Source organism: Polyodon spathula, unplaced genomic scaffold (assembly GCF_017654505.1).
Source record: "Polyodon spathula isolate WHYD16114869_AA unplaced genomic scaffold, ASM1765450v1 scaffolds_674, whole genome shotgun sequence".
Lineage (NCBI taxonomy): Eukaryota > Metazoa > Chordata > Actinopteri > Acipenseriformes > Polyodontidae > Polyodon > Polyodon spathula.
The window spans coordinates 22,575-50,000 of NW_024472163.1; the positions used below are offsets into that span (position 1 = coordinate 22,575).

General features: G+C 41.1%; 1 protein-coding gene across 7 annotated transcripts; it reads right to left on the bottom strand.

The window, feature by feature from the left end:
* Positions 1-3,140: 3,140 nt before the first annotated feature.
* On the bottom strand, positions 3,141-24,993 carry nfyc (nuclear transcription factor Y, gamma). Of its 7 annotated transcripts, none has more exons than XM_041240756.1 (12): positions 24,884-24,993; positions 17,390-17,499; positions 12,561-12,667; positions 11,556-11,624; positions 10,367-10,480; positions 9,765-9,860; positions 7,942-8,115; positions 6,970-7,047; positions 6,397-6,546; positions 5,860-5,967; positions 5,498-5,554; positions 3,141-4,995 (listed from the first exon to the last, which is right to left on the bottom strand). In XM_041240756.1, the coding sequence occupies exons 3-12, from the start codon at positions 12,657-12,659 to the stop codon at positions 4,879-4,881; spliced, it is 1,062 nt and encodes a 353-aa protein (XP_041096690.1). In that variant the 5' UTR covers positions 12,660-12,667; positions 17,390-17,499; positions 24,884-24,993; the 3' UTR covers positions 3,141-4,878. The 7 variants fall into 7 exon arrangements, with proteins under 7 accessions (XP_041096690.1, XP_041096687.1, XP_041096688.1 ...); XM_041240753.1 differs by having other exon boundaries at positions 11,556-11,627; XM_041240754.1 differs by lacking the exon at positions 24,884-24,993 and adding an exon at positions 19,900-20,345 and having other exon boundaries at positions 11,556-11,627.
* Positions 24,994-27,426: the final 2,433 nt, after the last annotated feature.

Below are 27,426 nucleotides of genomic sequence, written 5' to 3' on the forward strand. Positions count from 1 at the left end.
ACTGGATGCAATGGTCTAAATATAACAGGAGAGAAGTGAGTTTGTTGTATTCACAATGATGGTCTTGGTACAGTATTTACTGTATTGTATTTGAGTGCAAAACTCCCACAAAGGATGCCTGTTAATGGAAATATATTGGAGGCAAGCGATGGTGCTGGAACTTGGTATGGGCATTCCTTAGTTCTTGACGTTGAAAAGCTCGTGGTTGGTTGGGTGAACGAAGGCTATATGTTGGGAACTAGATGCATGCAGTTTTTGCTTTACTAAACAAAATGGTGCAGCTAGCTGGACAGTTGGAGACTGTGCTCCTGGCTCCTGGGTTCTTCTCTGCGTGTTTCTTGCATAGCTTTATATTGTATTTATTTACTGTGTTATGTCAGCACTGGCAATATTACAATACATCACAAGTGACACTGTATTTTAAATTGTATATGTTTCAAGCAGTCATTTAGTCTGCCTGGGGTGGCAGTAAAGAAGACAAGCCTTTATACTCTACAGAATAAAAACCTATCTGGACTGGTCACTGGTCAAGTGCTCTGTAAGAACCGGGGGGACGAAGTGAAGTATTGGGCTGTGTGGCGTGTTGTGCTAGACATTTGTTGAATGAGATCAGTCGCCTCTGAACAGCTGCGCAAGTTATAAAAAAACTTGCACGCACAGAGGGGCGGCTGCACGATGCGGTTGATTCGTGGATTCAGGACAGTCCAGCACTTTAAATCGATCCTCTCTCTAGTCATGTTTCCATAGTGGGCTGCGTAATACCTCGCTACCTGAAGACCAGCTGGTATGGTGTAGGTTAAAAGCGTGATTACCTAGACTATAACATCTATTTATTTGGCTCTTGTTAGCACTAGCAGCAACATTGCTATCATTTTGCTATCATTTAGAACCGCATATTAGGGATGGCTGTTCTAACTAAAACACAATGCGCATTCTGGCATATCGAGTTGAAGTCTTGATCTGTGGGGATGCCCTTGGTGTCACCCCTTTGCATCTGCAGACTTGGGTTACTGTTATTGGGAAGCAGAGACCAGGCGAGACGCTGCATGTTAGTTAAACAGTCCATTTAAAGAACAACGCTGCATGGAGTTCTCTTTGAACACCCCAAGTTGTTGTGGGAAAACGCCTGCCAACAACTTACAGAAACAGCTTTCACTCGTGTTCAGGAGCGATTTGGAAGAAGGGAGGCTTTGGATGAGCGCCTCCATCTCCAGGCAACCAGGTCAACCAGTTAGGCTGCGCTTCCTGTTCTGAATCGACAGGGCCTCAAACACTACATCTTTGTTATGTGTTTACCTGAACATCACTTGCAACAACATTCTAATGTTTTCAAGCGTTCTGGAAACAGACAGAATTTTTGTGTGCGTATAAATAATCAACCAGACTCGAATTTCGAAATACTAAAACAAAGGTAACAAATTAACTGACAAAAGTGTTTTTCAAAACGTTGGATGGTGTCTACTTATTCAAAATACAGCTAGAGATATATAATATTGCTATAGAAACTTAATGAGTATCTAATATTGCTAGATGGCGTGTTGTTATCTAAACATTATCAATGAGGCCATTGACTGCATGAAGAGGGGACAGTCTGAGACAAAGTCAAGGTCTTTACACTATCTGGAGAGACCTTTCTCATTGTAGACTCAGTGCATAGTCTAGTTGGAGCTGTTATTCTATGTTTTAAGGTCCTGATTGTTTTTTTATATTTGTTGTTGTTTTGTTTTAATAAGAAGTCAGTTAAGGGCTGCTTCAAAATCAGCTAGGAGTTTGGCTTCAACCAAACCAGCAGTTTGACTCGATGATGTGCTGTCAATGGGACTCTTTGTGACTTGTTTTTGTGACATTTTGTGACCTCTTTGTGACATTCTAATTAAAGTGAATGGAACTTTATCATCATAATTCTATATTACAGACCCTAAAGAGCTGCAAAATAATTAAAATAATAATTTCCAGCACAATGGCTCTTCTGTCTATAACCAGCTAAATGCTCTTTTTGAGCCACAGAACACAAGAGTACAGTTGTGTAAGAAACATAACGCAGGCATTTCACAGGAGCGAACTGGTCTTCACACACAGTGCCAAGGCGTTCCTGAACAATCCCAGCGACAGAGGCCAACTTAAGGCCCTTATACTCGGATCGCTGGAGCTGAGCTCCTATTAGCTCGGCACACGTTATTATCCTCCGCTGGTTAAAGACTCGGTCGTTTATTGATTAATGAATTGGATTCCAAGCTGACATTGCAATGTTCCAATCCACTTATTATATTTTGTGCAGTTCTGCAAGTTCTTTCTTCGTTTTCCTGGAGACTGCATGGCGCGCAGAGTTCAGCGTGGCTAATTCTCTTGGGAACCGCTTTCTAGGCTGCAAGCGTGTGTGGGAACTAGAGTTCATTGCTATGTGGTGTCTGTCCCCAGACTGTTGCATTTTAGAAAGCACTTGCCTATTGTGGATTCTGACATCATTAAAAGGTACAGGCATCCTTGTGGTACCATTAAAACGTACTGTCAAATAAAAAGGAATCCGTTTTTATTACATGTAGTTTTCAAAGACGTGGCTAAACGGGTCTGTTATTGGTCATTCCGCTCCACCAACCGTGCTTTAAGCACCAGCGGCTGCAAAACCAATACGTTAATATCAGATTTAAAAACCCCTTGAGGTTCAGCGTATTCTGTTTTTCTTGGTTAATCTCACATAACCCGTCTTTTTTTTCCCCTATTTCTCAGGATACACAGCTATCGCTATCTCTGGGCTTTGCTACCTTCCTTGGTAACTTTATTTCACACGCAAAGAATATCGAAAGCTGCACAATGCGTACAATCTAACAATCCTGAACGCAAAACAGCAGATTAAATGGTACGTTGAGAATTCCTGAGCTGCTCACTTGTTGCACAAGGTTTAAAACGTAAAAGCAATAACCATAAAGCCCGCAAACAGTATTGAAAGGGTTAGTTTTGCTGCTTCTCAAGGTAACTGCAAATAGGTGTTCTGATCCGGTTGCCTTTAATTGTGTCGCCCTCTTGTGGCCGTGGGGCATTATTACAATTCCAATTCACTGACATAGGTCTTGATCGAGTTTGTTCGTTTTAATACGAAAAAACCCCCCCCCCCCCCCCCCAAAAAAAAAAAAAAACACCAATAATCTCAAAAAGTTTATTGCATTACATGCTGGCAGTTTAAACTACATGCAAAAAAAAAAAAAAATGAAATAAAAATACATTTTAATCTAGTACAATTACAAACAATAATAAAAAAGGTTTCCACAGACTAAGGTGTCTGAATGCTGACTCGAGCCTGGTCCAGGTAACAGAGTCTTCTATATACAACACGATATTGAACACGGGGGGTGGGGGAGAGGCTGCGGGAATACACACCTTCAAGAACTCTCACAGTCACAAATACACAACACAGGACTCTCACAGCAGGGTGCGATTCGAGCCAGGGATCACAGCAGAGGCAGATCTGCAGTGCTTGGGATGTGAATACTGTTCAAGACATACAGAACATTTCTAACATCATACACTCTTTGTAATTCCTTGTGCTGTCTGTTTTATCCCTGTAATTTTTGTCTGTTACAATTCAGATATTTGAGCTGCACGGTTCAACAGCTACGTGCACAATACATTTTTCTTTCTTTCCAGGCTGCTGGAACACACTTTCTGAATAGTTATGAATTACCTTGGAAAGGGTTACCTTTTCTGTTATAAAAATGTATATACGCTAATGTTTAAAATGTGTGTTCTAAACCCATTCTGCAAAATCTGACAAAAAAACTAAAACAGACTACACAAGGAAGTAAGAAATTTGCTTGAAAACAAAATTAGGTATGCAAAGAATGCTTAGCTGGGAAGAACGTATAACCAGCAGTTTTACAAGCCTGTCCTGCTATATGTCTTTGTCACTGATAGTATGGACTGTAAAAGGCATGAGATTTATATTTCCACGAAGAAAGAAAAACAATTCCACTGCATCTAACAGAGTCTAAAATTAAAACTGCCTTGGTAGATTCCCTACATGCAGACATGAATACAGGAAACTTGAGTGGGACTATACTGTGCTTTTAGGAGGTTTGAAAAGGTCACTACTATGCTTGTTTGCCAAAACAAGCCCGGGAAAGGGGCTGCTCAGAAAAGCATAGTCTCTTGAGTATATACACATCTTTTCTTGAGCCACAGGAGGCACACACATGTTGAGCACCCCATACAAAACATGATCAGAACAGTTTGCTGCATAAGAGGGAGGGACACCACCCTGGTACACACTAAAGTAAATCCAGTTCCTAGAGTTGCTGGAAAGAAGAGAGATGGAAAAGTATTGTATTTAAGTGCAAGTAAGAGGAATGAGTGGCATGCCATAGGTGGCAGGATTATACAGAAATTATATAAAGCGTTAGACTGCCCATCTGCAAACAATTCCACACTAGTTTTACAAACGCAGCAATCCTAAATTCCACCTTCCTGCTATCAATGCACCAACCAGCTAGCTATATATAAAATATTTGTTTTTGTATATAAAAACAAACATGTGCATATTACCAACATTGCCAGCTGTGCCTTTATACAAGCAAAACCATTCAATGTTATTAAATGTTTCCATTTCCTTGAAAAGAAATGCGACAGGGTTCTGAACAATTTAAAACCTTTTTTTTTTTTTTTTTTTTTTAATTTGCAATGTGTGTTTGTTTTTCCTCTTATTTTAGATTCTGGTTTCAACCGCACAACACTATAGTGTGCCAGAGGCTACTGCAGACATTGTGTGCAATAATTACATTGGTGCAGAAAATAGCACGAGACAGAGAGAGCACGCCGAGTCTGCCTCTGGCCCCGTGTGTTCTTGCTTCAGTTTGCGTGGCAGCCCCTCCCCTGTGGTGGCTCTGCTCAGTCCGTGGTGACCTGTGTGGCCTGCCCGTCGGCTGCCTGGCTTGACTGGATGAACATGGGCTGGCTCAGCTCCTGTCCTGCTGGCATGGTCACTTGCTGGATCTGGTAGAGTTGCTGAAAAGCAAAGGATTTTTTTTTTTTTTTTTAAGGGGAGATGATAATCAACGATAAGTGGCTAATGTGTGAAATCATCCTCCGTACTCAAAACGTTTCCAATACACTGATATTCCACCTCTTACTAACCAATACTGGTTATTTGATAGGTTAAAAGAGTGAAAAAAAAATGATAAAGATGAAGGAGACAGGGAGTCAGTCAGTGAAGGGTCCCTGCACTGTAAAGCATGGTGCACTGTACAATAACGTGGTAGCTAAATTAATCACGCCAATGGATTACAATATTATGAAAAACATTAGTAAAAAAACTGTAATTTACAATTAAAACATTTTTTTGACAAAAGCCAATGATATAGCTTTGCAATCCACTATAAGTTTTAGTCAATGCAGAACCATCAAAAAAAAGAAAAAAAAAAAAACATTGCTGGTTGCCTTTAATTAAAAGGGAAGCATCAAAAATGCAAGGCTGGAATGGAGCGCGTGGAAGACGGTTTGCTCTCACCTGTCCATCAGTGAACTGGCTGAACTGTTGCCCTTGCTGTACTTCTGTCTGCGTTAACTGGGACACAAAACACAAAACGACATAAATGTGTCAGATTTAATACAACTGCTCTGTATAGGATGTTGCGTTTCTCACACACCACTAACCAACTGCACAGTGGTATTTGTATTTTATAATGAAAGTATTGCTTGCAAAAGATTGCTTAAAAAAACAGACATTTCTAATGATCCATGTTTCTATAAGAAATGTTTCGTGGTCATGGTAGATCGTATACCTAGTGAACACCAAGATGGTTGAATACCAGATTAAAAATAAGCAGACGTGTATATATAAGCTTTTAATGTCGGTCGATGTACACATACCTGCTGTGCGTTGGTGGCAAGTGTCTGAATCTGTCCTTGAACAACTTGTCCCCCGGATACAGGCTGGGCTAACCGGATATACTGCAGCTGCCCTGTGTTCAGCTGCACCTACACAAAGAGACCACAAGGGGGAGATTTATATACCAGTAACAGTGCACTAAACACACCCTGCCCAACATTAGTTATGTAGAGAATTAATTCCTTTCTCGCTATGCACAGATAAGCAAATAAAAAAATATATATATAATATATATATATATATATATATATATATATATATATATATATATATATATATATATATATTTATGCAACTTATTTTTTTCTGGCTTTTGGTCAACAGTTGCTCTTATCTAGATTTTTTTTATTATTATTTTTATGTAAAGCATTCTGTTATGTCTACACGAAGGGTCCTATAAAAACATATTAAGAGTTTGCATTGTATTGCAAATATTCACAACTTGAAGGATGCAAGCTCCTCCACCTCAAGGCATCGGCCATCCCCTCCTCCCTCCACCAGGGGGCGCAGTCACATACCGGTATCTGCTGGATCTCTCCAGTGTTGGTGATTATTTGCTGCAGAACCTGCATGGTCTGCCCCCCGGCTGCCCCTGCCTGCTGCCCCTGCCCAGCCTGCACAATCTGTAGCTGCTGGCCCTCTCCCACCTGCATGGTCACAGGCTGGCTCTGGAATAAACAAGCACAGGGGTTAGTCCTCCTGCTCCTCATCTGCAAACACAGAGAGGGGAGCTTCAAGCAGCACGAGAAACACATACAGCCACGAGTGGGACAGCCTTCCCTGAAACCAAAACACGCACAAGCCGTTTACTGCACCAAAAATGTAGCGCACAAGGAGCATTTAATTAGCAGGCATCGCGTCACCCACTCCTGGTTTTACCATGAGGATAATGCACGCCTCTTCACGTACTGCACCTAGTTTATCTCACAGTAAAACCTTGCAATGGAGATCTTCCTTCTAACCCTGCATTTTGTTCAGATATTAAACATGATATGATACAGAATCCAAACCAATATAAAATCAAGCAGGGCAGTTAAGGACAGGCCAGACTACCAGCCAAGTCTCTGATGGGATTTCACTAGGTGTATTACCGTCATTGAGGACGCCGTTGTCTGGGGCTGTGCGACTTGCACCTGCTGATACTGCTGCACGCCTGCTCCTTGTAACACCTACAAACAACACGCCAACAGGAGATTGCACATCAGCGTCGCTGGAAGCACACACACAAGCATGCGCGCACGAGCACAAGCAAAGCAATGCTATCTGACCAAAAACAGCCAGATCCGGGACCTCACACACCGACCCCACATGGTGGTCACTTTGAAACTGTGTATTTCTGGTGGGCTGAGGCAGAATCGTGGCTATGAAGCTGCATGCAAAACTGAGATGGATTTAAGCGGGAGATGGTAGCATATCACTGTGTAGTACTGTTTAAGCCTACTCTGTTTGTTTTACACACGCGTGAATTAAACAGTTCTATGTTTGGTATTTCATGTTTCACATGTTAACATTTGTACAACTACAGTAGGCCTATATATCGCTGTTCCATATAAATACACTTGAAAAGGGGGTCTTTTCAATTATTGGCAACTTCCGGTTAATAACAACTTTTTGCTGGGAACCGAGAGGTTGTTAATAAGCGGCATCTAGTGTGTGTGTGTGTGTGTGTTTATATAAAATAAACCAAGCGGCACACACTTACAAATACAAGACAGAGACACGCTGAACAAACGACAGATACAGAAAGCATGTAATCTTAAACCGCATTGAGACAAACACAAAAGTAGACAAGACAGACACAGCCAGCAGGACTCGCAAATACAACACCGAAGCATGCCCTGATGGTTCGGCACTCACACCAAGAGCTGGTGACTCATATACACTATTGAAGTTAAACCCATGTGTTAATGAGAGTGGTGTAGGCGTTTTCATTTGTACTGTTGTACAGTTCTTTGGAGGAGCTCTTCAGTGAAAGGAGCTCTAGAAGTTACAATATGTATAAACTGTCTTGTAATATTAAAGTGATCCCTTGCGCACTTCAGGGCAGGGGCTGCGACTCTTACCTGCCCCTGCTGCGGCTGTGTGATAATAATCTGCCCCTGCTGGAGGGTGGCTGTGGCGCCGGTGTTCTGTTGCCCCTGCTGTTGCCCCTGGACCTGCACAGCACCTGGCTGCTGTGCCAACGTGAAGTAATACTGGACGGGCTCTGCGGGCGCGACTGACTGGCGCACTTCTTCCTACAGATGCAAACCAAACAAGTTGTAAGTTTATTTACTTAACTGTACGAGATATAGATCGATAGATAGATAGATAGATAGCTATAGATAGATGTGTGTTAGAGAGAGAGACACTGTGTGTGTCTGTGTATATAAAGCAAAACAAACTAAACCATTGTTCCTGTTAACTGTTCATATGTTCTTTCTTAGTAGTTTAGAAGTAGCAACATTTTTACTTTATTACATCAGAAACAATCAAAACGATCTCTTGATGCAACTGCTGTAGCCGGTTCCTGTCTCGGGAGCACATAGCCAGTTTCCTGCGGCACCTAGAAGTAAGTTATCTTGTATTCCAGTTGTTGGTGGACTGCCGATCAGTCTGCGGAAGAGAGAGTAAACATCCCTCTCCCAGCTCCCAGGCACACAGCTGAGAGTGTAGGATGTTTACACTCCCTACAGCACAGCATCTCCCACTTGGGTGGGGAAATCAATTCCACAGGATCCGATGTGCTGCGATACTCATGCCTCACTGGACTGGCTAGCGTCTGCAACTCAAAAACTAACCTTCCCAAAGAATCCCAGCCAACCACTGTCACAGCAGGCTTTGTACTGTAGTTGGCAGTAGGGTGAATTCAAAATTCAATCACTGTCACGATGTGTTTATTGTACTTCTATCTTCGTTCAAAACGGACTCCCCATTCCAGTTTCATTAAATTTGAAGGGATTTGAAGTCTGTACACCTTCCAATAACAGGTAACACCAAGAGGCTCTTGTGTATAGATGGCTCAACACAGGAAGCTGGCAGACTTCTGCAGAGATGCAAGACTTTGTCACCTGAAGATCTTGAACAGGGTCATGCGACAGCCGACCGCTGCAAACATCCGACTGAAAGCCCCTTCAATCTCCTTACAGCTTCCAGTCAAGGATGTTTACAGCGCCCCCAAGCTGCCAGATCACGTATTACCACCAGGTTACCAATGGAAAATCACTATCAATTCTTTAACTTTCTAAGGAAGTGGAAATATGGAAAAATACTGGTGGAACAAAACAGGGATTTCCCCTGTAAATTAAGTAAGTAGAACTCTATGGCTGCTGGTGTACTGGCTGTTCAGTCAATTCAACAGTTAGCAACAGTCTGTAGTCTTGGCAACAGTGTCTTTAAACACAGTCACTATGCATAGATACTGACTGGAAATTGAGGCTATTCACTGTAAGCCTCACATTGTAATAATGTCAAACGCAAGTAGCATTTATCAGAAAAATAAATAGCAGGTAATTTACAACCTTTAATTACACTGGTATCATACACACGATTTCTGTACTGTAAATAGCATTTTATATAAATGTCTCATCTTTTAAAACAACCATCTGAATGACTAGTTATATATAAACACACTTGTCAGTCAGTAATAAAAGCTAAGGTACAGGCGGGATCAATCTCCTTCACGCATGACAACTGTACACAGCAGCTGAGCTGAATAAAGTAAAAAATGCAATATGCAATACCTGAACTAAGAAGTAAAAGCTCACAGCATATATTACTGAGCAAAGCTAAAGAAACTTCAGTCAGGAAAACAAAAAACGTTTTTCCAATATATTTAGCATGCACTACTGGTATTTTAGAGCAGCAGAAGAAAGAGGAACAGAACGGGCGCCTCCATTTCTCCTACCTGTCTTTTGGGAGGCTTCAGTTCATCTCTGGGAACGATGTCAATCAAGAAATCAAACTGGTCGAATTTCGTGATGGCCATTGCAATATCGTTCCTCTGAAGGAGAAAGAAAGAAAAAAAATCAACAAACAGAAATACGCTGCTGTTAACGGCCAAGAAATGAAAACAAGAGAGTCACACTACCAAGTGGCGCCCCCATGTGAATGCCAATTGTTTCGCTTGTGCGTTCATTACTGTGCCCATTGAAGCGTTCCAGAGGAAATTACAACACTGCATGCTTTAAAAGATAAAACGGCCTGCACTCGTCTACTGGGTGTAGTGAGCTGCACTGACATTATTACCCTTAAAATAGAGCCCTGTGTCGCATCAAGTCTCCCACTGCCACCCCACAAAATACATGCATTTATTTTTAGCAATATTCAGGCCACAGCTGCTCACAACTGCAGAGCCTCCAGCTATACAGGACAGCACACTCTTGTGATGAAAAACACAACTACTGTACAAGGTTATGGTTAGCGTTTCCCGAGCAGTAGCAGATCAGACACGGGTTTAAATGACAGAAGAGCAAGAAGAAGAAGAAGGAGTAGGAGGAGGAGGATTACCTGGAGAGTCCTGCGTTTGTTGTCCTCTGTGTGTATCCATGCTCGTAGCGTCAGCTCTGTGATGAATATCTGAGCAGCTTTAGCAAACAGAACTGGTGCTTCAGCGCTGATCATCTACAATCATGCAGAAATTAATTAAGCTTTCTCTTTCTCTCACACCTCCACCATTTGAAAGAAACAAGACCACCCCCCCAACAAAAAAAACAGCAAATAAAACCCATGCCATTTCATTATTGTACAAGAGCATAGAGCTGTAGGTGTAGTAGAGTTGGAGAAAGCTTAGCAAAAACATATTTAACCAAAACAGATTTTAAAAATACAATATTTATGGGTGGGCAATGATATGAAAACTGTATAATATCCAGGTCTTCCGAAACACCAGAACAACATAATAACACAATTATATATATATACATAAAACTGACATTAACAGAGATTTACATATGAACAGCAATAACTTACTGTAATATAGTGGTGCTCTGCTTCACAACATCCAAGGAGAAAAACAATTTTACTATTCCATGATCAGTCACCTCAAAACCGAAATAACCGAAATATTTCTACACTTCACTGCGCACGGACTCCAGTGTGGCTCATTGTGGTTGAATCTTCAGCTGCTCTGCCTGTAAAGGCTGTCTCACAACACCTCTAAATTCTGCATTACTTTGAGATGTGTTTTGCTGTTTTAAAAGTACATCTCATTTACAATACCCAAAGTTCACATTTTAAAAATACGTTAACGATAGCGTAAGAAATCGCTCGGACAAAACGCAATGAACCGCCGACGCATGTGCATATCTCAAAGCAATGCCAATAGTGCTCAATGCAGCATGCAAATAGCGTTTGCTACCTAAACGCCAACCAATGGAATAAAATGGTCAATAATACTTGAGTGTGTGGTGCTTGCCTACGAGACTGACAATGATTGGCATGTATAGGGTTTGCTGTGTCTTCCTATAAAATAAACTTGATTATACTGTTTGTATTTTTAGTATTGCGTGAAATTATTTTGTTTAATCCCATCATATTGCGATGTGGAAATTGTTATCGCTATCGTATCAAAGTACCGACACTGGTGACCACCCCTAATAATAATGCATTCATTAAAAAAAGACAATGCCCCTTTGTTTGGATTTCTCTCATGACAGATTGAATGGTTTAATACAGAAAGTCAGCAATACTGTACTACCTTTACGTCTTCATCCAGCTTCATGATTTTCTTGATTCGAGCTAATGGAAGCTCTTGAACTCTAAAATCCTTCTGGAACAGAGGGAAGTGACATTAATGAAACTGCGTTTTACACCAGAATAATGACAATGCAGAACAATGTAAACAAAAACTGCACGACTAACAGAACTAGCAAAGGGACTAAAACAGCAAATAACAGATCTGTTTAAATACATTGAACTCAATATAGCGAAACGCTTTACATACGGTGTGAACAACAACAAAGTTATTTTTTTTTTTTTTTTAACTACAAAGAGAGTCACATTTCAGAAAGTACTACTGTGGTTTTATCCAGGAAAAATGGAGTTTAAACCTTATTAGTCTCGTACAGGTCTCTACAATACATCATGTCTAACAAAGTTAATGTTCGCTTTCCCTCCCTTAATGGAAAACTCTAAGTGTGGAAAGCGCTCTCCCTTTAAGGTGAAACTAATGTCAAGCCACATCACAGATGCATTTGGGTCACGATGTGCAACAAAAAATCTCAGTAAACAAAATACATGCAATTCACAGCGTCTTAATCACAAGCCACTGCTACTGTGACATTCCCCAAATCCAATCCAAAAGCAGGTACTGCTTCTGCAAAGCCTGTTCCTTCAATGAATGCTGTTTAACAATTACTTGTATCCTTGTTTTTTTCTTTTCTGTCTCTTTTTTATCTGCATAGACAGTTACAATGCCAACGACTAAAAGCATCAGAGCTTCTCATCAACAAATATTTATGAATTAACTGGAGCGAAAAAAAAAACACATACCTGCCCAAATAAGCTCAGGTTTCAAATGAGACTGATCTCAAATAGGACAAGATAAGGATCTTGCTCGAACCACATAAATATGTTTTCCAACCGTTGAAACAAAGCCCTAGAAACGATTTGGGAAAGGCTAACATGCTTTCTGAAGCATGAAGCTTTGCACGTATTAAAAAAATAAATAAAAAAAGAAGGTGGCGTGTCCTCGGCTACGTACCACAGTGAGGTTTCTGATCTCCTCCATGACTCTGGGCCAGAAAGACTGCAGACTTTGCTGAGCATCGCCTCCAGCGTTAAACGAACCATCTCCAGACATCTTGAGATCTGGAGAAAAATAAAGAAACACAAGGATCCCTGTTATTAATACTGATGGGTTTGTTCTTGTATCGTAGGGTTTTTTTTTTTTTAACTAAACCCCCACACTGAAGAATGCAACTGAAGTTTAATATGTAACTTTGCATAGCAAGCATGTTCTATAAAATTAAAAAAAAAAAAAATGTATTAAAGTGTACAGACAGAAGTTGCATCACTGATCACATTTATTCCTGAGCATTTCAGGTGTTTCTGAAATGGGTGACACACTGTACATGACTGCATTTTCCAAAATACACAGTTTTAATCATTGAGATTACGAAATATGGGCACTATGAAAAGAATCGTGTAGTATTCTGCAAATCACGTCCAAACTTGTTTCATTTTTTTTTTTTCTCTCTCAAACTGGGTGCATCGCAGGGGTGTGGCAGCTCCTAAAATGTTTAAAGAGGTATTTCACTGTGAGAGAAAAAAAAAAACTGACAAAAGTAGGACAGGAGAGATACACCAGTAAAACAGACACACACGCACGCACATACACACATATACAGCTGCTGTTATTTTAAACTCATGTTTAGCTGACAAAGCAAATTCAGCAATTACAGTATATGGAAGGAAAAAAACACACAGAACGCTGTTATCTTTCTTGTTCCTAAGAGCACACCGCTGTGTGAATCTCCACATCCAAGGCGTATCTTTAGCACCAAAGACAGTCGCAGTATTCAGTAACTGACAACCCCAAATAAATGTGTGATCTGCTGTTTTTCATTAGTTATAGTTACTTTCCACATGTCAGCATTTTGGAGCTGCTTGAGTCAGCAAAAATACCATGAACTTTGTACTTTAAGTAATTGGTGGACCGGATACTCCCGTACGAGGAGTATGAAACTCAAAGCGCTCTGGTTACATTACATATATACTAGAATGCCATATCCGCTTGGATCCGCTTGCAATGAATTGTGGATTAGCGGGAGTCCCCCCAGAATTCACCTTGAACTTGCTTAGATTCCCCTAGGTTTAATACTGTACTACCGTGCACCTCACACACACACACACACACACAATACAACCAACAAATCAGTGCATGCACATACTGAGGGTCCTTATGATCGCATGCCAAATGCACAATACCTGAAAGATTAAACATATTTGTATGAAAGCAAGAGTTTATCAGACTATAGCCAAATGCAATCTGAAATGTCTGTAAGAGGCTAGAAGTGTACGACAGAAGTCTGGTGAAGATTGGTACAAAAGGCATTTCTCGTATCCACTATGCAGTGTGACAAACAGGCAGCCACATACACATTTTTTGAATGAGCACCCACATGCTTCAGACAGCTACTTAATGGGAAAAATATTTTAGATTTTATTTATTTATTTAAATGTACTACTATTTTACTTAAACACTTAAAATAGACCAGGACGAATGCCCAGAGTATAAAGAATTTGGCATTCGAGTTTTGCATGTGTTGCAACCCCAAAAATCCCCATAGAGCACCAACGGAGAAGTTACTTCACTCTAGCAAAGAAAGGAGGCAGCTGGGTACGTCTGTGCTCGGATTAGGGGACTGGAAAAAGGAAAATAATTAAAATGGGTCGATTCACATAATTACAAACTATCTGGCTAGTTAATTATCGTACAAAATGAGGCCAACCTGAAAACTTTTCTCTCCTTGCCACTAAAGAAAGATCCCCAGATGGTTTGATATACCCCTCACCCTTGGGCAATAAGCTGCCACTTCAAATTAGGGTTCGTCCATCTCAACACAAGCTTTGTTGGAGAAATCTAGTGATACCACGTAACCTGCCTCCTTGAACGGCTACACACACAGTGGCTCAAACCTGGAAAGAGACACGCAACACTAATAAGGTAGGTGGCACTCTAGTCAAATGTAAAGGAGAACGCGCACTTCAAAAAAGGACAAGGTAAACTCTGACAGATCCAAGACTGCAGACCCTGCGAGAGAACCGTATTCATCACATAACGCTGTATTTTTATAACAGTACCATCAGATGATTCTGTGAGATGTATATATATTTTGCATAATAGTATACACTGGGCATGTAATACAGTCTGCTTCTAAAATAAACAATCAGCCTGCTGAGCTTCAGTATTATTAATTTTTTTTTTTTTTTTTTTTTTTTTTTTTTTTTTAAAAGCCTGGCCTTACCAGGCCCGAAGGCTTGCACGGAGCAGTACTTGCGCTGCTTATAAGATATGGTTTATTTTTAATGCAATGCTGAAGGAATACAATGTTATCTCCTATTTCACATCAGTAGCACACTGAAAGCAGTAACTCACATTAGCAACATTTTCTGTTTTATACAGTCTAAGGCTTGGGAAGCACAGTGTACTTTCAGTTTTCATATACATATACTTGCGCAGAAAAGCATTGTGCACAAACAGTGAGCAGCCAGTGTGTCACTAACCCTTCATCGCTGTTAAATAACCAACCACTTGCATTCAGGATTGCTAGTGTTGAACTATTCAGTAGCCCTATGAAACCATGCATGTACAGTACATTCAACTGTACATCCTTCTATTGTCTCCAAGACAACACCCTAAAAGCCAGGGTTCGAACTCCCCTAGTTAAGGGCTCTAACCTGATGACACTTTTGTTTTAATACAGTAACACTTCTCATCCGAGGGTGTGAGCTGTTAATTGGTTACGTGTTGGGAGTCATTCAAGCAGCAGGAAGCAGGAACCATTAGCTGAACCAGTTCAGAGCAGATTCTAAAGGAACAGCATTGCTCAGGTTCCTGGCGCCTGATCACTGAAATTAGGGTTTTATTACACAAGACTTGGTGTTACAGTAGACTCTAGGTTGGCCGGATATGAATAAAATCTCAAAATGTTGGGTGAGATAAAGAAGTCACAGTATCTTCTTCTATACCCTTGCTACTGACATTTCAGCTTTTCATAACAAGTCATTCCTTTCTGCTGTAAGTCGAGTGTCTGCACCAGTAGCACTCCCACTAATTACAAAGGTCTATGCTCTGTCAGTCTGGTATTCTAATGTTCCAGTAGATTACAGGTGAGCACTCACATATCCGACACCTATAGAATTTTGACTTCAGTGACAGTTTAACGCATGTGATGTATATCTGATTATTTCCATTTTGGCCCGTTTCGACACTTGTATCTTTTTTGTGTTCCCTGAAAAACTGACAATATCAAAAATACATATTTGAAAGGGCTGTGTTTTAAAATAAGTACGATTCCATTAGATGTACTGTATCGGTTTTGTTGGTACAGTACTATATGTTTAACAGAAGTAGTATTTTAATTCAGAACGATATGATTCTGAAAATATCACTGCCAGAACTAAAGAGAAGACACTGCAATACAGTACATACTTTTGTATTGTAGCGGTATGTAAAATGTCCCATTAAAGACATGTTATCCATGCACAGAACTGAGTAAAAAACATAAAAGGCCATGCAATTTATCAAAACCAAAAGATTAAAAAAAAAAAAAAAAAAAAAAAAAGTTTCCAGAATTAAAACAGTATCCAAAGTCAGTATTCAAAATTGCAGAATATAGTGCTCACTAAGGCCCTAATGTCACAGTTCACTTGCAAATGAAAATGCACAAAAGCAAAAGACAAAAACAAAAAAATCATCACAGTATCTAAAACTGTTTAAGGATTAACTGCTACGTTACCCCAGCTTGTCTCGCTCACTTTGTTTTGGCTGCATTTTCGTCAGGTGAAACGGGAGGAAGCGCTGTGTAACTGCACAATATAAGACAGACTGATTTGGCATTAGAGAGAATTTTTTTTTTTTTTTTTTAACTTGGGCTGTGACGGATATTCAGATCAATTGTAACATTGAAGAGGTGGGCTTTGTGTCCGAAAACTGGAAATTGCATGTGACGGGCAAGTGCGTTAATTTGTTTTATATATATATATATATATATATATATATATATATATATATATATATATATATATATATATATATATATAAAATAAATGGGGACTGATTTTATTCTTAATACAAGGGTGGTAAAACGCGACTGACGTGTATCTGGGTAACAGATATCCAAGCGCTGACTGCAATAACCTCCAGTAGCTGTACAAAATACACTTACATAGCAGTGTAGTGTAGCTTGGTTTCAACTGACGTTCAATAAGAACTATTGGTTTTCTGTTTATATATTAAATAAAGGACATTCTATATATGTTATCGTGCATGAGTTAACAGCAAAAATAATATACATTTAAAAAGCCCCTCCGCTACTTGCCTGACAGCTAGGGTGGGTGATGAATTGCAAGCAGTTTCTATCGATTTAATTTTCCAGTGCATGAATGCACGAGAGCACTGCACACTAGTGGTGACCTGGAATGGCCACTGCTGTTGGGCAGGGGCCAGCGCTGCATGTGATCTGGCTGCTTTCATTGCACGTATATAACAACCAAAGCTCCATGCAACAACATGGTCTGCAAACCGGTGGAATGAGGTTTGCAATACAAACCCCCCCCCCCCCTAAAAAAAAACACTAACTAAATATTTGCTTTTGGATGCTGTGGCGCATACTGTCCTTTTGTTTGGAGGTGTGAAACAAATGTTCAGACAACAAGCAAACGGTAAACAGAAAATACTGCACAGTACACAACTGTATAAGGGGGCAAATGCATATCGTGGTCTAACCTAGTCCTGGGTGTGTGTGTGTGTGTGACAGGTTTCAGCTACGCAGTTCCAGTTGCAGAGTATAAAGTGTTACAGTTTACCTGAAGCACAGGTGATCTGCAAAAGGTCAACCAAAAGTCACCTTCAGCCCTCCGCACTCCCTTCTTCCTGAAACACGTGGGGCACTCCTTCACATAAGATTTCCAGGTGACTGCAACACAAAAAACAACAGGCTTCCAATAAAACAAGGTCACTTGTTATCCATTAAAACCTGTATCAAAATGAAAAGGTAATCTGAACCAAGCTAGTTATGTTTGCTTCAACAGAAGCAAATGGCACAGTAAAACTATAGCGTTTCACATTGTAACCGTTTCATCTTGTTGAGTTTTCTTCCTTGATGTCAGTTGTTACTTTCAGAGGATCAACATTGCTGTTGTGTTTTTATTTTTTTGCAGTCAATTTAATAGCAAAATGATGTTCCTATTAGAAAAGGAAGGATTATACTGCTTAGAAATGTTGCCAACCTTTAGAGGTGGACTCTGATACAGTAGCAGTTAATAATCATATTCTTTAAAAGTTAACTGAAGCAAGGAAAGAGAGACAGGCCCTAGGCTACTTTCACAAAGCTAACAGGGACAAACCTTTGTCCTTCCCTTTTACCATTCCCCATCTCAAATGCAAAGAGTTACATTTTAGAAATAGCAAAACAGTCGTAGTTGCTGTTTAGCTCTGGCTACTCAAAGGTATGGCAAACTATTTCTTGGTATTTTACTCCCTTAAGAAACCTACAATCACATAAGTGTATATATTTTTTTGCAAAGCCAGATTTACCCAAAAGAACATGCTTTCTTATCAGTTACATTCATAAATATTTGACATTCCTTTTTTTGTCAAAAGCATTTCCTGTAATTGCACACTTGCATTAAAATACTCAAGAGCTGAAACCGGGCCAATTGTGATGTAGGGCATTCAAAGGTGAAAGCCTATTCCTTACAGTGTCTTACTTGTCTGATCAGTTCAGACCGACGGTTCTTTAGGAGTGCTGTGCCAGGTTCAAGTTTCAGAACAGGACAGCACCGTAACATCTGGAGCGGGAGTTCTTCTGAACACACAAGAATGGAAAAGCCATTTCTGTACTGTCCTGCACATTACATGCAAAAGATTACAAGCATGCACTAGCAATCCTTTCAAAATTAAAAACTGTACAGCCCACCTGCAGTGACAAGCTTTATCTGCCAGTGGGCCCAACCACAATAGCACTATTTATTTAATTATTTTTCTAGAGCATAGATACACCATGATGCAATGCCTGGCCTTGTTAAGCAATATTATTGTCTTCTGGGCCCCTAACTTTAACCCACCCACAGCACAGAAAGTCAATTTAGCTCATATTTTAGAAATAAACTTCTTTATTACACCCCTGCTCCTTCCCAAACTCTCCCAAGCTTCCTCTCAAGGTCACTTTTTACTGGTACAGAGGCCTGGCTTTTTCCTAACTTTCACTGCGGCACAGACTGACCCCCTCTCAGTAATCCTCAAGCATCCCTGAAATCCACCCCCCACCCCCCGATAAACTGGCTTATTGTAAAACGAAATGTTATAAAACGAGGCTGTCTGAACTCTTTCTGGCAGCTGGCTCAGGGCTGTCCTCCTCTGTTTAGAGTAAGAGGGAAGCCGAGGTGGAGATGGTCCCTTTTCCACTGCGACTGCTCCACTGCACAGGCTCACATTCCAATGACCTTCACTCCTTGTTTGCAAACAACAAAACTGAAAACACTGCAACCACAACACCTGTGGCTTTCTTTTCAAGACAACCACGGTGTGAAAGTCATGATCAGTTGCTGGAGGTGCACAACTTTTGCACTGCCTAATTGAAAAAAAAAACAAGCACAGACAACACTTATTTTTTATTTTACTATTTTGAAAGCACGTTTAGGTATTCGCCAAGCGCCTTCAAATCCTACTGCTTTCATTTTGTCTGGTGAGAGAGAATTGGTTCGCCAGAATGACTAAGAAAACTTTGGAATAGAAGGTTATTTCCAAAAGAGCAAAGAAAGATGAGTACTGTAAACATCCCGGTCACTGCAACAGTACATATAGCAATGGCACATTTGTATTAGAGGAAGGAGACAGAGGGAACTAAAAAAAAAAAAAAAAAAAAAAAAAAGAAGTGGAAAAGATCTAAGTTAAGCATCAGCTGCATGCTGCACTGGAGACATTTTAAAAAGTCAAAAATATCACCCCCCCCCCAAACATACTTCATAAAATGCCACACAACAAATGACTGAGCTATCCCAGTGCAAAACCTTACATGTCAGATGAGAACTCAAAACCATCACCCCAGGAACAGCGCCACTTGATCTAAATGTGTTGTGTGTGTTTTGTTTTAATTCATCAGTACTCCTACAGTAACACATGAAGGACATTCCAGTCTAAAAGCGGCCGCTTGGGTCAGCAAAAGGATTAAATGTTGGAAAACAGCTTGCTTAGACAGCACAGGGTGAGGAGAAGGCATCTTATTTCTCCTAAAAGTGAAAAAAAACTCCTGAAATGCTTCAGCTCCTCCAGCTTTACTACTTCAATGTATTTAAAGGCTGAAAGTTACACTTACCGGGTCCCCTGCAGTGGAGGCTGCATTTTAACGTTCTCCTTGGTCAGAGAAAGTGAGAGAAGGAGGAGGAGGGGAGAGAGCGCGACAGGGAGAGAGGAGCCCTATTCCTTCAAGCTCAGAGCAGCAGGAAACAAAAGGCAACAGAAAGCTTCAAATACACTGCCTGCGAGCCTCACAGACCGGCAGGGACTCTTCTCCCTTCTCCAGGCTCCATTCCCCTGCAAAGTGCCGTCTCCCATTTTGCCTTTGTCTTTCACTTGACCCCCTGCTTCTCAAAAGGGAATAAACCCACTTCAGACTCCAGAAAAAAGATCTGCAGCCTCTTTCCCCTTTAACATTCAAAGGCAATCAATCTAGCGTGCTACTTGATACCTCGCCCCGCCTCTCCTGTCAGCTCACAGGCCAGCTTGTGTTATCAGAGCCTGAGTCGACACTCTGATTCGCTGCTTAGCTTGTCAATGACCAGCCCACCTCCCCACCCACCCTCGCTTTACCAACAGCCAACTTCCTGTTGTAAGTTACCTTGAGCTGCAAGATAGGGGTCAGGGAAAAAAAAAAAGACAAAGAAATGAAAGTAATCAAAACCCAGCTCTGAGGTATAAATACCTCCCCTCAGCGATTACTAACTAAACTGGCACCACTCCGGCACCCAGTCTGCTTTGAAAGAATGGCTGCAAGTCTGACAACTGTTCCCTTCTTATTTGCAATGTCAAAGTAAAATGTCTTTCTCGTCCCTCCCCACGGAGCTAGCCATTGGCTGCCAGACTCGTGATGCACATGTCTTTGCCACAGTCGATTGGCTGACCCAGGATTCTATTTAGTTTCTCACACTGGCCGCAGGATTTAAAGAGAATGCATCTCTGCCAGGGGTCGCATTAACACCCCCCCCCAGCCCCCCATATCTTTTAAACAGCAAACCTGTGCTTGTTTTATTTTTATTTTTTTACAGTTTAAGGAAAGAGGGCTACCCTTATTCCTAGGGTCTGGAATACCCCATCCACATGACTGCAGGTCTTTCTGCATTGTTTGTTTAGACTTCCAGCGTAAATACCCCAAAACAGGTCACTGTAGCCGTTTCTATTTTGGCATCACACGCGAAACTCAAAAGAGTTCATGACTGAAATACTACAGGATAAAGTCCAACACAAGACAGGCTGATCAACTACACATTCGACTTAAATTAAATGTCTTATTAAAAATCGATCAAACGAATCCGTCCTTTAATTTGACACAAAGTACCAACAAAAACACTTCAAATCACTTATTAAAAAAATAAATAAATAAATGTAACAGTTGTGAATGAATTTCCTGAAACAGGGCTAGCTAGTCTGGTATTTTAAGATTTTAAAATGAGACTATTAGTAGACTAACATTACTATTTCCATTTCATATTTTCACCGGCTTGGATTATTCAATTCAAAGTAAATAGCAAGATTAAAACCCTTAACTATTGTCTTTGTTCCAAACAGCTATTATCTGTATCATGTGTGCAAATCTACTGAACAGAGCTTTGCTGAAACAGCATGTGTTTAAAATGACAACATGCCTCTAGCAGGGTTATAAACACTAACACTGCATACAGTACTGTACCAGTTTGAAGCACTTTGACCGTGTCCCTTAAAAAAAGGGACATCTGTAGAGGTCATATGCAAAGGTGTATCTGGAACCATAACCTGAAATGACCATGAAAACAGAATCCTATCTACACACCTGGCTAGTTACTGCACAGCTGTTTGAAACTGGGAGTAGTTTTAATATTTTGTAAAATGTACTTCTTGCCTTCGACTGGATAGCATACAACCTTGAGTCTTTAATCCATGCATGTGACACACAGCTGCTGCAATTCTACATGGGATTTAAAAATATTTAACAAAAAAACACCTCATGAATTCTGCTTATTTAACTCAAACCACTGTTCCCATCCTTTCTCTAAATCTTTCCATTGAGTGTGCAACACACACCGGAAAATAAAACGACATCCCTATGAAATGCTCGATTTACAGAACACGAACGGTTAACCTGCGAGTTAAACTAGCAAGCTGCAGCGCTACTGGTAAACCTGAGCCATGGCAGGGTTGCATAATCGTGTTTGCTCAACCTGAACACCTGCTGCCTGCCGCCTGCGTCTCTCCTGGTTAAATATTATTTTCCTGATGGACAAAAAAAAAAAAAAAAAAAAACGTGCTTCCTAAAATGCTGCACCTAAACATCAGTGTGTCAGCAAGCTTCTCAGGACTATTTTTTTGTTGTGTGGGCAACTGCTTGTGCTGAGAGTGGGGGGGGGGGGGGGGCTGCAGTAACGTACGCACACACAATTTCGCTGGGAATGAAGTTTCTCGCTTAAGTTGCAGTTTCACCTACTGTATGGCCGATTTGAGACGGAGTGAATTTCCAGTTTCCCAGATTACAATCAATCCAACACTGTAGCAGTTTGAGGAGTTAAAGGTTGTCTCCAAGGCACTTGTTTCCTGCTTTTACAAACCGCCCTGGCAGGAACATCCTCTGCTTCCAACTAATGTGTTACTGGGTCACCGACTGACCTCACTCGAATTTATAACCCCCAACCGCACCCAGCGTTTCACATCTTGTTCTGAGAAGTCGTTCTACTGTATAGCGGTACAGAAGAGAATCTCTGATGTGGTCCATTTTGCCGAGTTGAAGTTTTATTTTTTTTAAACTCAAATGCATTTGTGAGATTTATACGTTACGTTTCTGCAGTCAGGACTGATTTTATCAGAGGATATTTGAACTCCTGCCGTTGACAAGGGGAAGGTCAACCTTGGTGCAGGTGAAAAACACCCTGTTCCACTGTACCTGCATGAGTCCAGACTGTACTAGAAACACAAGCATGCTGACGACTAGAAAACTTCAACACCAGCGCTGGGAAGCATGAACTGACTTGCACGCTATAGCGGATTAGTTCTGCAACATTGTCAATTTATTTTTCTCTTCTGCACAAATGGTGTACACTGGAGAAAGGTGCGATGATAACTTTTTTTTTCCTCTTGGTTTTAAAATAAAAGCAAAATAAGAATCTTAAAATCAAGGCTGTAGCCTGGGTAACAAGAGCTGGCAGGTCATCATAAACTGCTACCCATTCAACAAAATTTGTCACATGAATCCTAAATACAGTGTCAATGTACATCGATTAATAGATAGAAGTATTGAATAAAAATAACCCCATTTGATCGAACGCACATTTTTCATGCTTGTACAATGGAAATGAGTCTTCCTCGTTCCGTATGCTAAATAGAACAGCCTGTAGAATAATTAACCATCTGTGCAGCAGGACCAATCAGCTGTGCAATACATTAACCAGGTCTGCTGCCAGCAAGGTCGTCCTGACATCTGTGTCTCTCACTGGGACATTGAAGCTTTCTCACCTGGGCTTGTTCAGACAGGGCTGGACTACCGGTTAGGAGGGGTGAAGGGACAATCTACTATACAAAACTACTGTAGTAGTAACCTTGTGAAAATGAATGCAGTATCTGTGTCAGCCCTCATAACAGAGTATCAGATGCGTGTTAGACTGTCAAGCTTTACATTCAAGAGTGTTAGTCTGCACTATTACAAATCTGTGCAGAGGAAATGCAGTCTAATGTGGAACATTTTAAGGGCTGGTACCCTCGTGTGAACCTAAAGCAAAGATCCAGAACAGAGCTACTTGGAAGTGCTTTTAACTCAGTACAATTAATACAAGCTAGCATGATAACAGTCAAGCCCCTGTGTAATGTAACTAGCTACTGAAATACTCACACTGTAGCAGTAAAACGTTACCTAATTATGACCAGCAACATGCTACACTTTCTAACAGAGACAGTTAAATAGCAGTGTTACAATTGCTGAAATTTAAAAAAAAAACACACACACACTGCCTGGTTAGTTCCATTAGGAGAGTTATGGGAATCCAAGCAGGGCAACAGAAGGTAACTTTACAGCACTGAAACTTATTTACTAAAACCAAGCAACTATCATAGTCATATATATATATATATATATATATATATATATATATATATATATATATATATATATATATATATACACAAACAAAATGCGATAAAAGGGAAACACGAATCTACAGAACTGTGTAAGAAAACACAGATGCTAATTCATGAAGCATCGCCTGTAGTCTGCACAGCTGCATATACATCATTACAGCGCCACCACACCGTCATGCACACGGCGAATACTGTACGTGCTGGCAGAGCCATTACATCACTGTGTACAGTACTGTATACTGACACACAGAAACAGCGAATCACTGCGACAGAAAAACAACTGCATTTCAAAGACATACAAAAGTCTTTGCATTTTTGTACTGTTTACAAATACAACGAGTATCTTATGTCTTATATTTATTATTATTATTATTATTATTATTATTATTATTATGATTATTATTATTAGAAAAGAATTGCAACAGCAGGAGAGACTGGGTGAAAACTAAACCAGCCGGAATAGAAACGCAATAAAATATAAAAAGACAGCGAAACATGCGCTGTCCGCGACCCAGACTGCGGCAAGCAGTGGCACAGCACGGCTTCGGCCAATCAATTTACCAAACCCACACGAACACAATTAAAAGTAAAGTTTGGTTTAAAAACGCGAAGCAAAAGATGTGGAAATCAGCACGAACCAATAAAGATTTAGTTTGGATTTGTCCCTCAGACCAATCAAACCCTGGACCCTCTTCCACCAATCAAGGTTTTTAGAGCAGGGGCCGGCTGTGACACTAACGCCATCCCGGCTCCAGCGGGCAGTCCTCGGCGTGCGCTGCGCGGATCGGCCGGAGCCGCAATGGCGGACACGGGGCGCAGTTTCACCACAGCCGCGGCTCCGGAAACCTCGCCACCAATGAGCGGCTCAGAGAGCAGATGGGAATGGCGCCTTCGCCCAAGATCACAAACACCTCGCACGGGAGGGCAGCCAGCGCCGGCTGACGAGCCCCCCAAACCCCCGGACAGTCTCGGAAAACACTCACCGGTCACAGCGCACGGGTTCGCCGCGGAGTCCGACTCGCTCTATTGTTTACTTTATTTTAAACGCGGAGCGCAAACAAGATGGCGGCGGCGCCTCGAACGTTTTCCAGGGGTTGAAACAGATCTCGCGAGAGGCAGGAGCCGAGGGGGAGGGGGGGGTCGAGGACTTGTACGGAATGTGAAACACACTGCCGCCATGTTGTGTTACGGCAGGGCAACACTAATATATATATATACACACACACACATATATATATAAAACCGCAGACCTAGGCTTCTAAAATCCAATTTCCTGCCTGTATTTATAGCTTTTATGTAACATTACGATTGTTTGGATTAATATTTTTTTTTTAAATGTGTACATATGTTCTTTTAAATTCACCCTTTTCAGAAAAAAAAACCTCAAGATTGCACAGTACGTTAGTGGCGGTAAAACCGAAACGAATGGAAATCCAGTAATTGCATTTAAATGGTAAGGGGTCGGTAAGAATAGCAATCCCATAGGTGCAGGGTTAGCGTGTCATAGTGATAGTTGCCACCAGATGGGGGTGGAAGGCTGCATTGGAAGTCCTTGAAGGACTAGATCGCAATATAAGGCTGCTGTGTGTATTGCGGGTTAGCACGGAGCATAGGACCAACGGAAAGGGGAAACAGAAGACAGTATAAATGCCATTAGCATGACGTGTAGACAGGTGTGCGTGTACCGACTGTGTTAGAGAAGGGACAGAATGAGGTCCTGTGTAACAACACTGCTGTCTCTTGGGCTAGAGGGTTGTTTTTTTTTGTATCATTACCATGACCTCACGGGTCCACTTAAAAATGCTACAGTCGCAGCCGGCTGTTAACGCTGTTTTTCAGGCACTCGGGGCGCAGGGTAATGAAGAGGAAAATAAAACTACTCCCCTCGAGCGGCAGCAATCTACGTGCTTTTAATGTGATAGTATTATTATCTTATTAAACCAGATAACGTTACAAAGTCAGTACACACAATCCTAAGCCCCAGGCAACCTTTCTTAATCACGGAATTACATACTTAGGCAGGGTATAGCCTGCTTACATGGCTCGCCTAAGGTCGGACCGTCTGGTTTGTTTTGTAGATTGTTGCCCTGGCATTCTAGGTTGGACCCTACAGCGTCTCAGCTAGACTACAGTAAACTGTCTCCTGTTTGACATGCCTTTGCAAAAGTATGCTTTTTATTATTTAAAAATCAACTTATCAGTCTATAAGCATCTGCTTTGTAGAATACCTGTGAGAGTGCAGTGATGGAAATAGGATTCTTATTGCACAGCGTTTGCACCCATTCCAGGTTTTATTAAGAGCTTGATTTGCCACAGTGTATAGGTAACAAGCTCAGGGGAGTCTTTTTTAAATCATAGTAAAACCAGGAATGTGTCAAACTGCTACGCAATGGGAGTCTTATTTCCATACTGTGGGTGTAGTTTATAATAATAATCATCATAATGGCAGTGCTATGGTTTGCCTTGTTGTTCCGTGTAGCTGGAAGCTGCAGTCCCATGGTCATGTTAATATTGCTGTAGTGACAGCGCCTCTTTCAAAGCCTGCTTGCCGCAATGCTATTTCACTCTGTGAGCCACGTACGCTTACAAATAATTTGCTATCTGTGGTCCACTGCTAATTTGAGGCTCAGTGGCTTGATACTGTTAGTGGATTTGACTCATGCCTTCACATTGCCCCTTTGCTGCACATGAACAGAAAGCAAACCCAGTTCACGGTCCACTTTGTTTATATTGCTTGCCACTATGCCATTCTGTAAGCCAAATGCACACTGTATGCATGCCCTCCCCCTATTAAGCAGTATATACAGCTACATGCTTCTTTATAGAACACGTTCCAAATAAGAGTTCAAATAAAAGCACTAAGTTTCTATATAGAACACCTGCAGAAATCCAGTTTTATGCAGTAAATAACCTCATTTTGCATCCATTGCTTGTGTGCTATACTACAAGGTTTGGGCTGCAGCAGCAAAGATCTTTGTAGCTACACTATGACTGACTGGTGTAGGAACCTGTGCCCCATTGCTTATCGAAGTCTACAGCAGGAAGGTGTTAGCTTTGCATAGAAATGTCACCGCCCTGCAGAGCTGTGTATTGCAACTTTGTTACGCTGTGCAGGGAAGCTTTGGGCTGTCTGCAGAGGCCCTTGAAATATTGATCCTGATTGCTTGAGCGCAGGAATAAAATGGCAGCAGCTCTTAACCTCGTTTTAAAAACGAGGACCTCCTTAAAACGTGGGTTTAGTGACCCGTCACCCCTTCAACACTCTGCCTCCAGTGTAAGACATGCAAGGAGTAAGTCCACTAGGGACAGAGTGATGCAGGGCTAGGGTTAATGGTTACACCCTGGGGTTCCCAGTGAACTTGGAGGAGGTGAGACATGGTTCTGGGAGCTCAAGCCATAGTGGTGCTTTAAAGCTTTGAAAACACCAGGATTTGATGACTGAAACAGAAACCTAAACACAAAGAAGAACAGTTCAGCTTGTGCTTCAGTTCTCTTTGCTGTTCTGTAGTGTACCGGCAGCGCTTTT

Bases quoted from the DNA above. Each gene is read 5' to 3' on its own strand.
- nfyc (XM_041240755.1), bottom strand. From the start codon at position 12,659: ATGTCTGGAGATGGTTCGTTTAACGCTGGAGGCGATGCTCAGCAAAGT. The intron at 9,861-10,366 runs GTAATCCTCCTC...TTTCTCCTTCAG, and splicing joins ACAAACGCAGGACTCTCCAG to AGGAACGATATTGCAATGGC. The intron at 6,547-6,969 runs GTAATACACCTA...TGTTTATTCCAG, and splicing joins CAACGGCGTCCTCAATGACG to AGCCAGCCTGTGACCATGCA.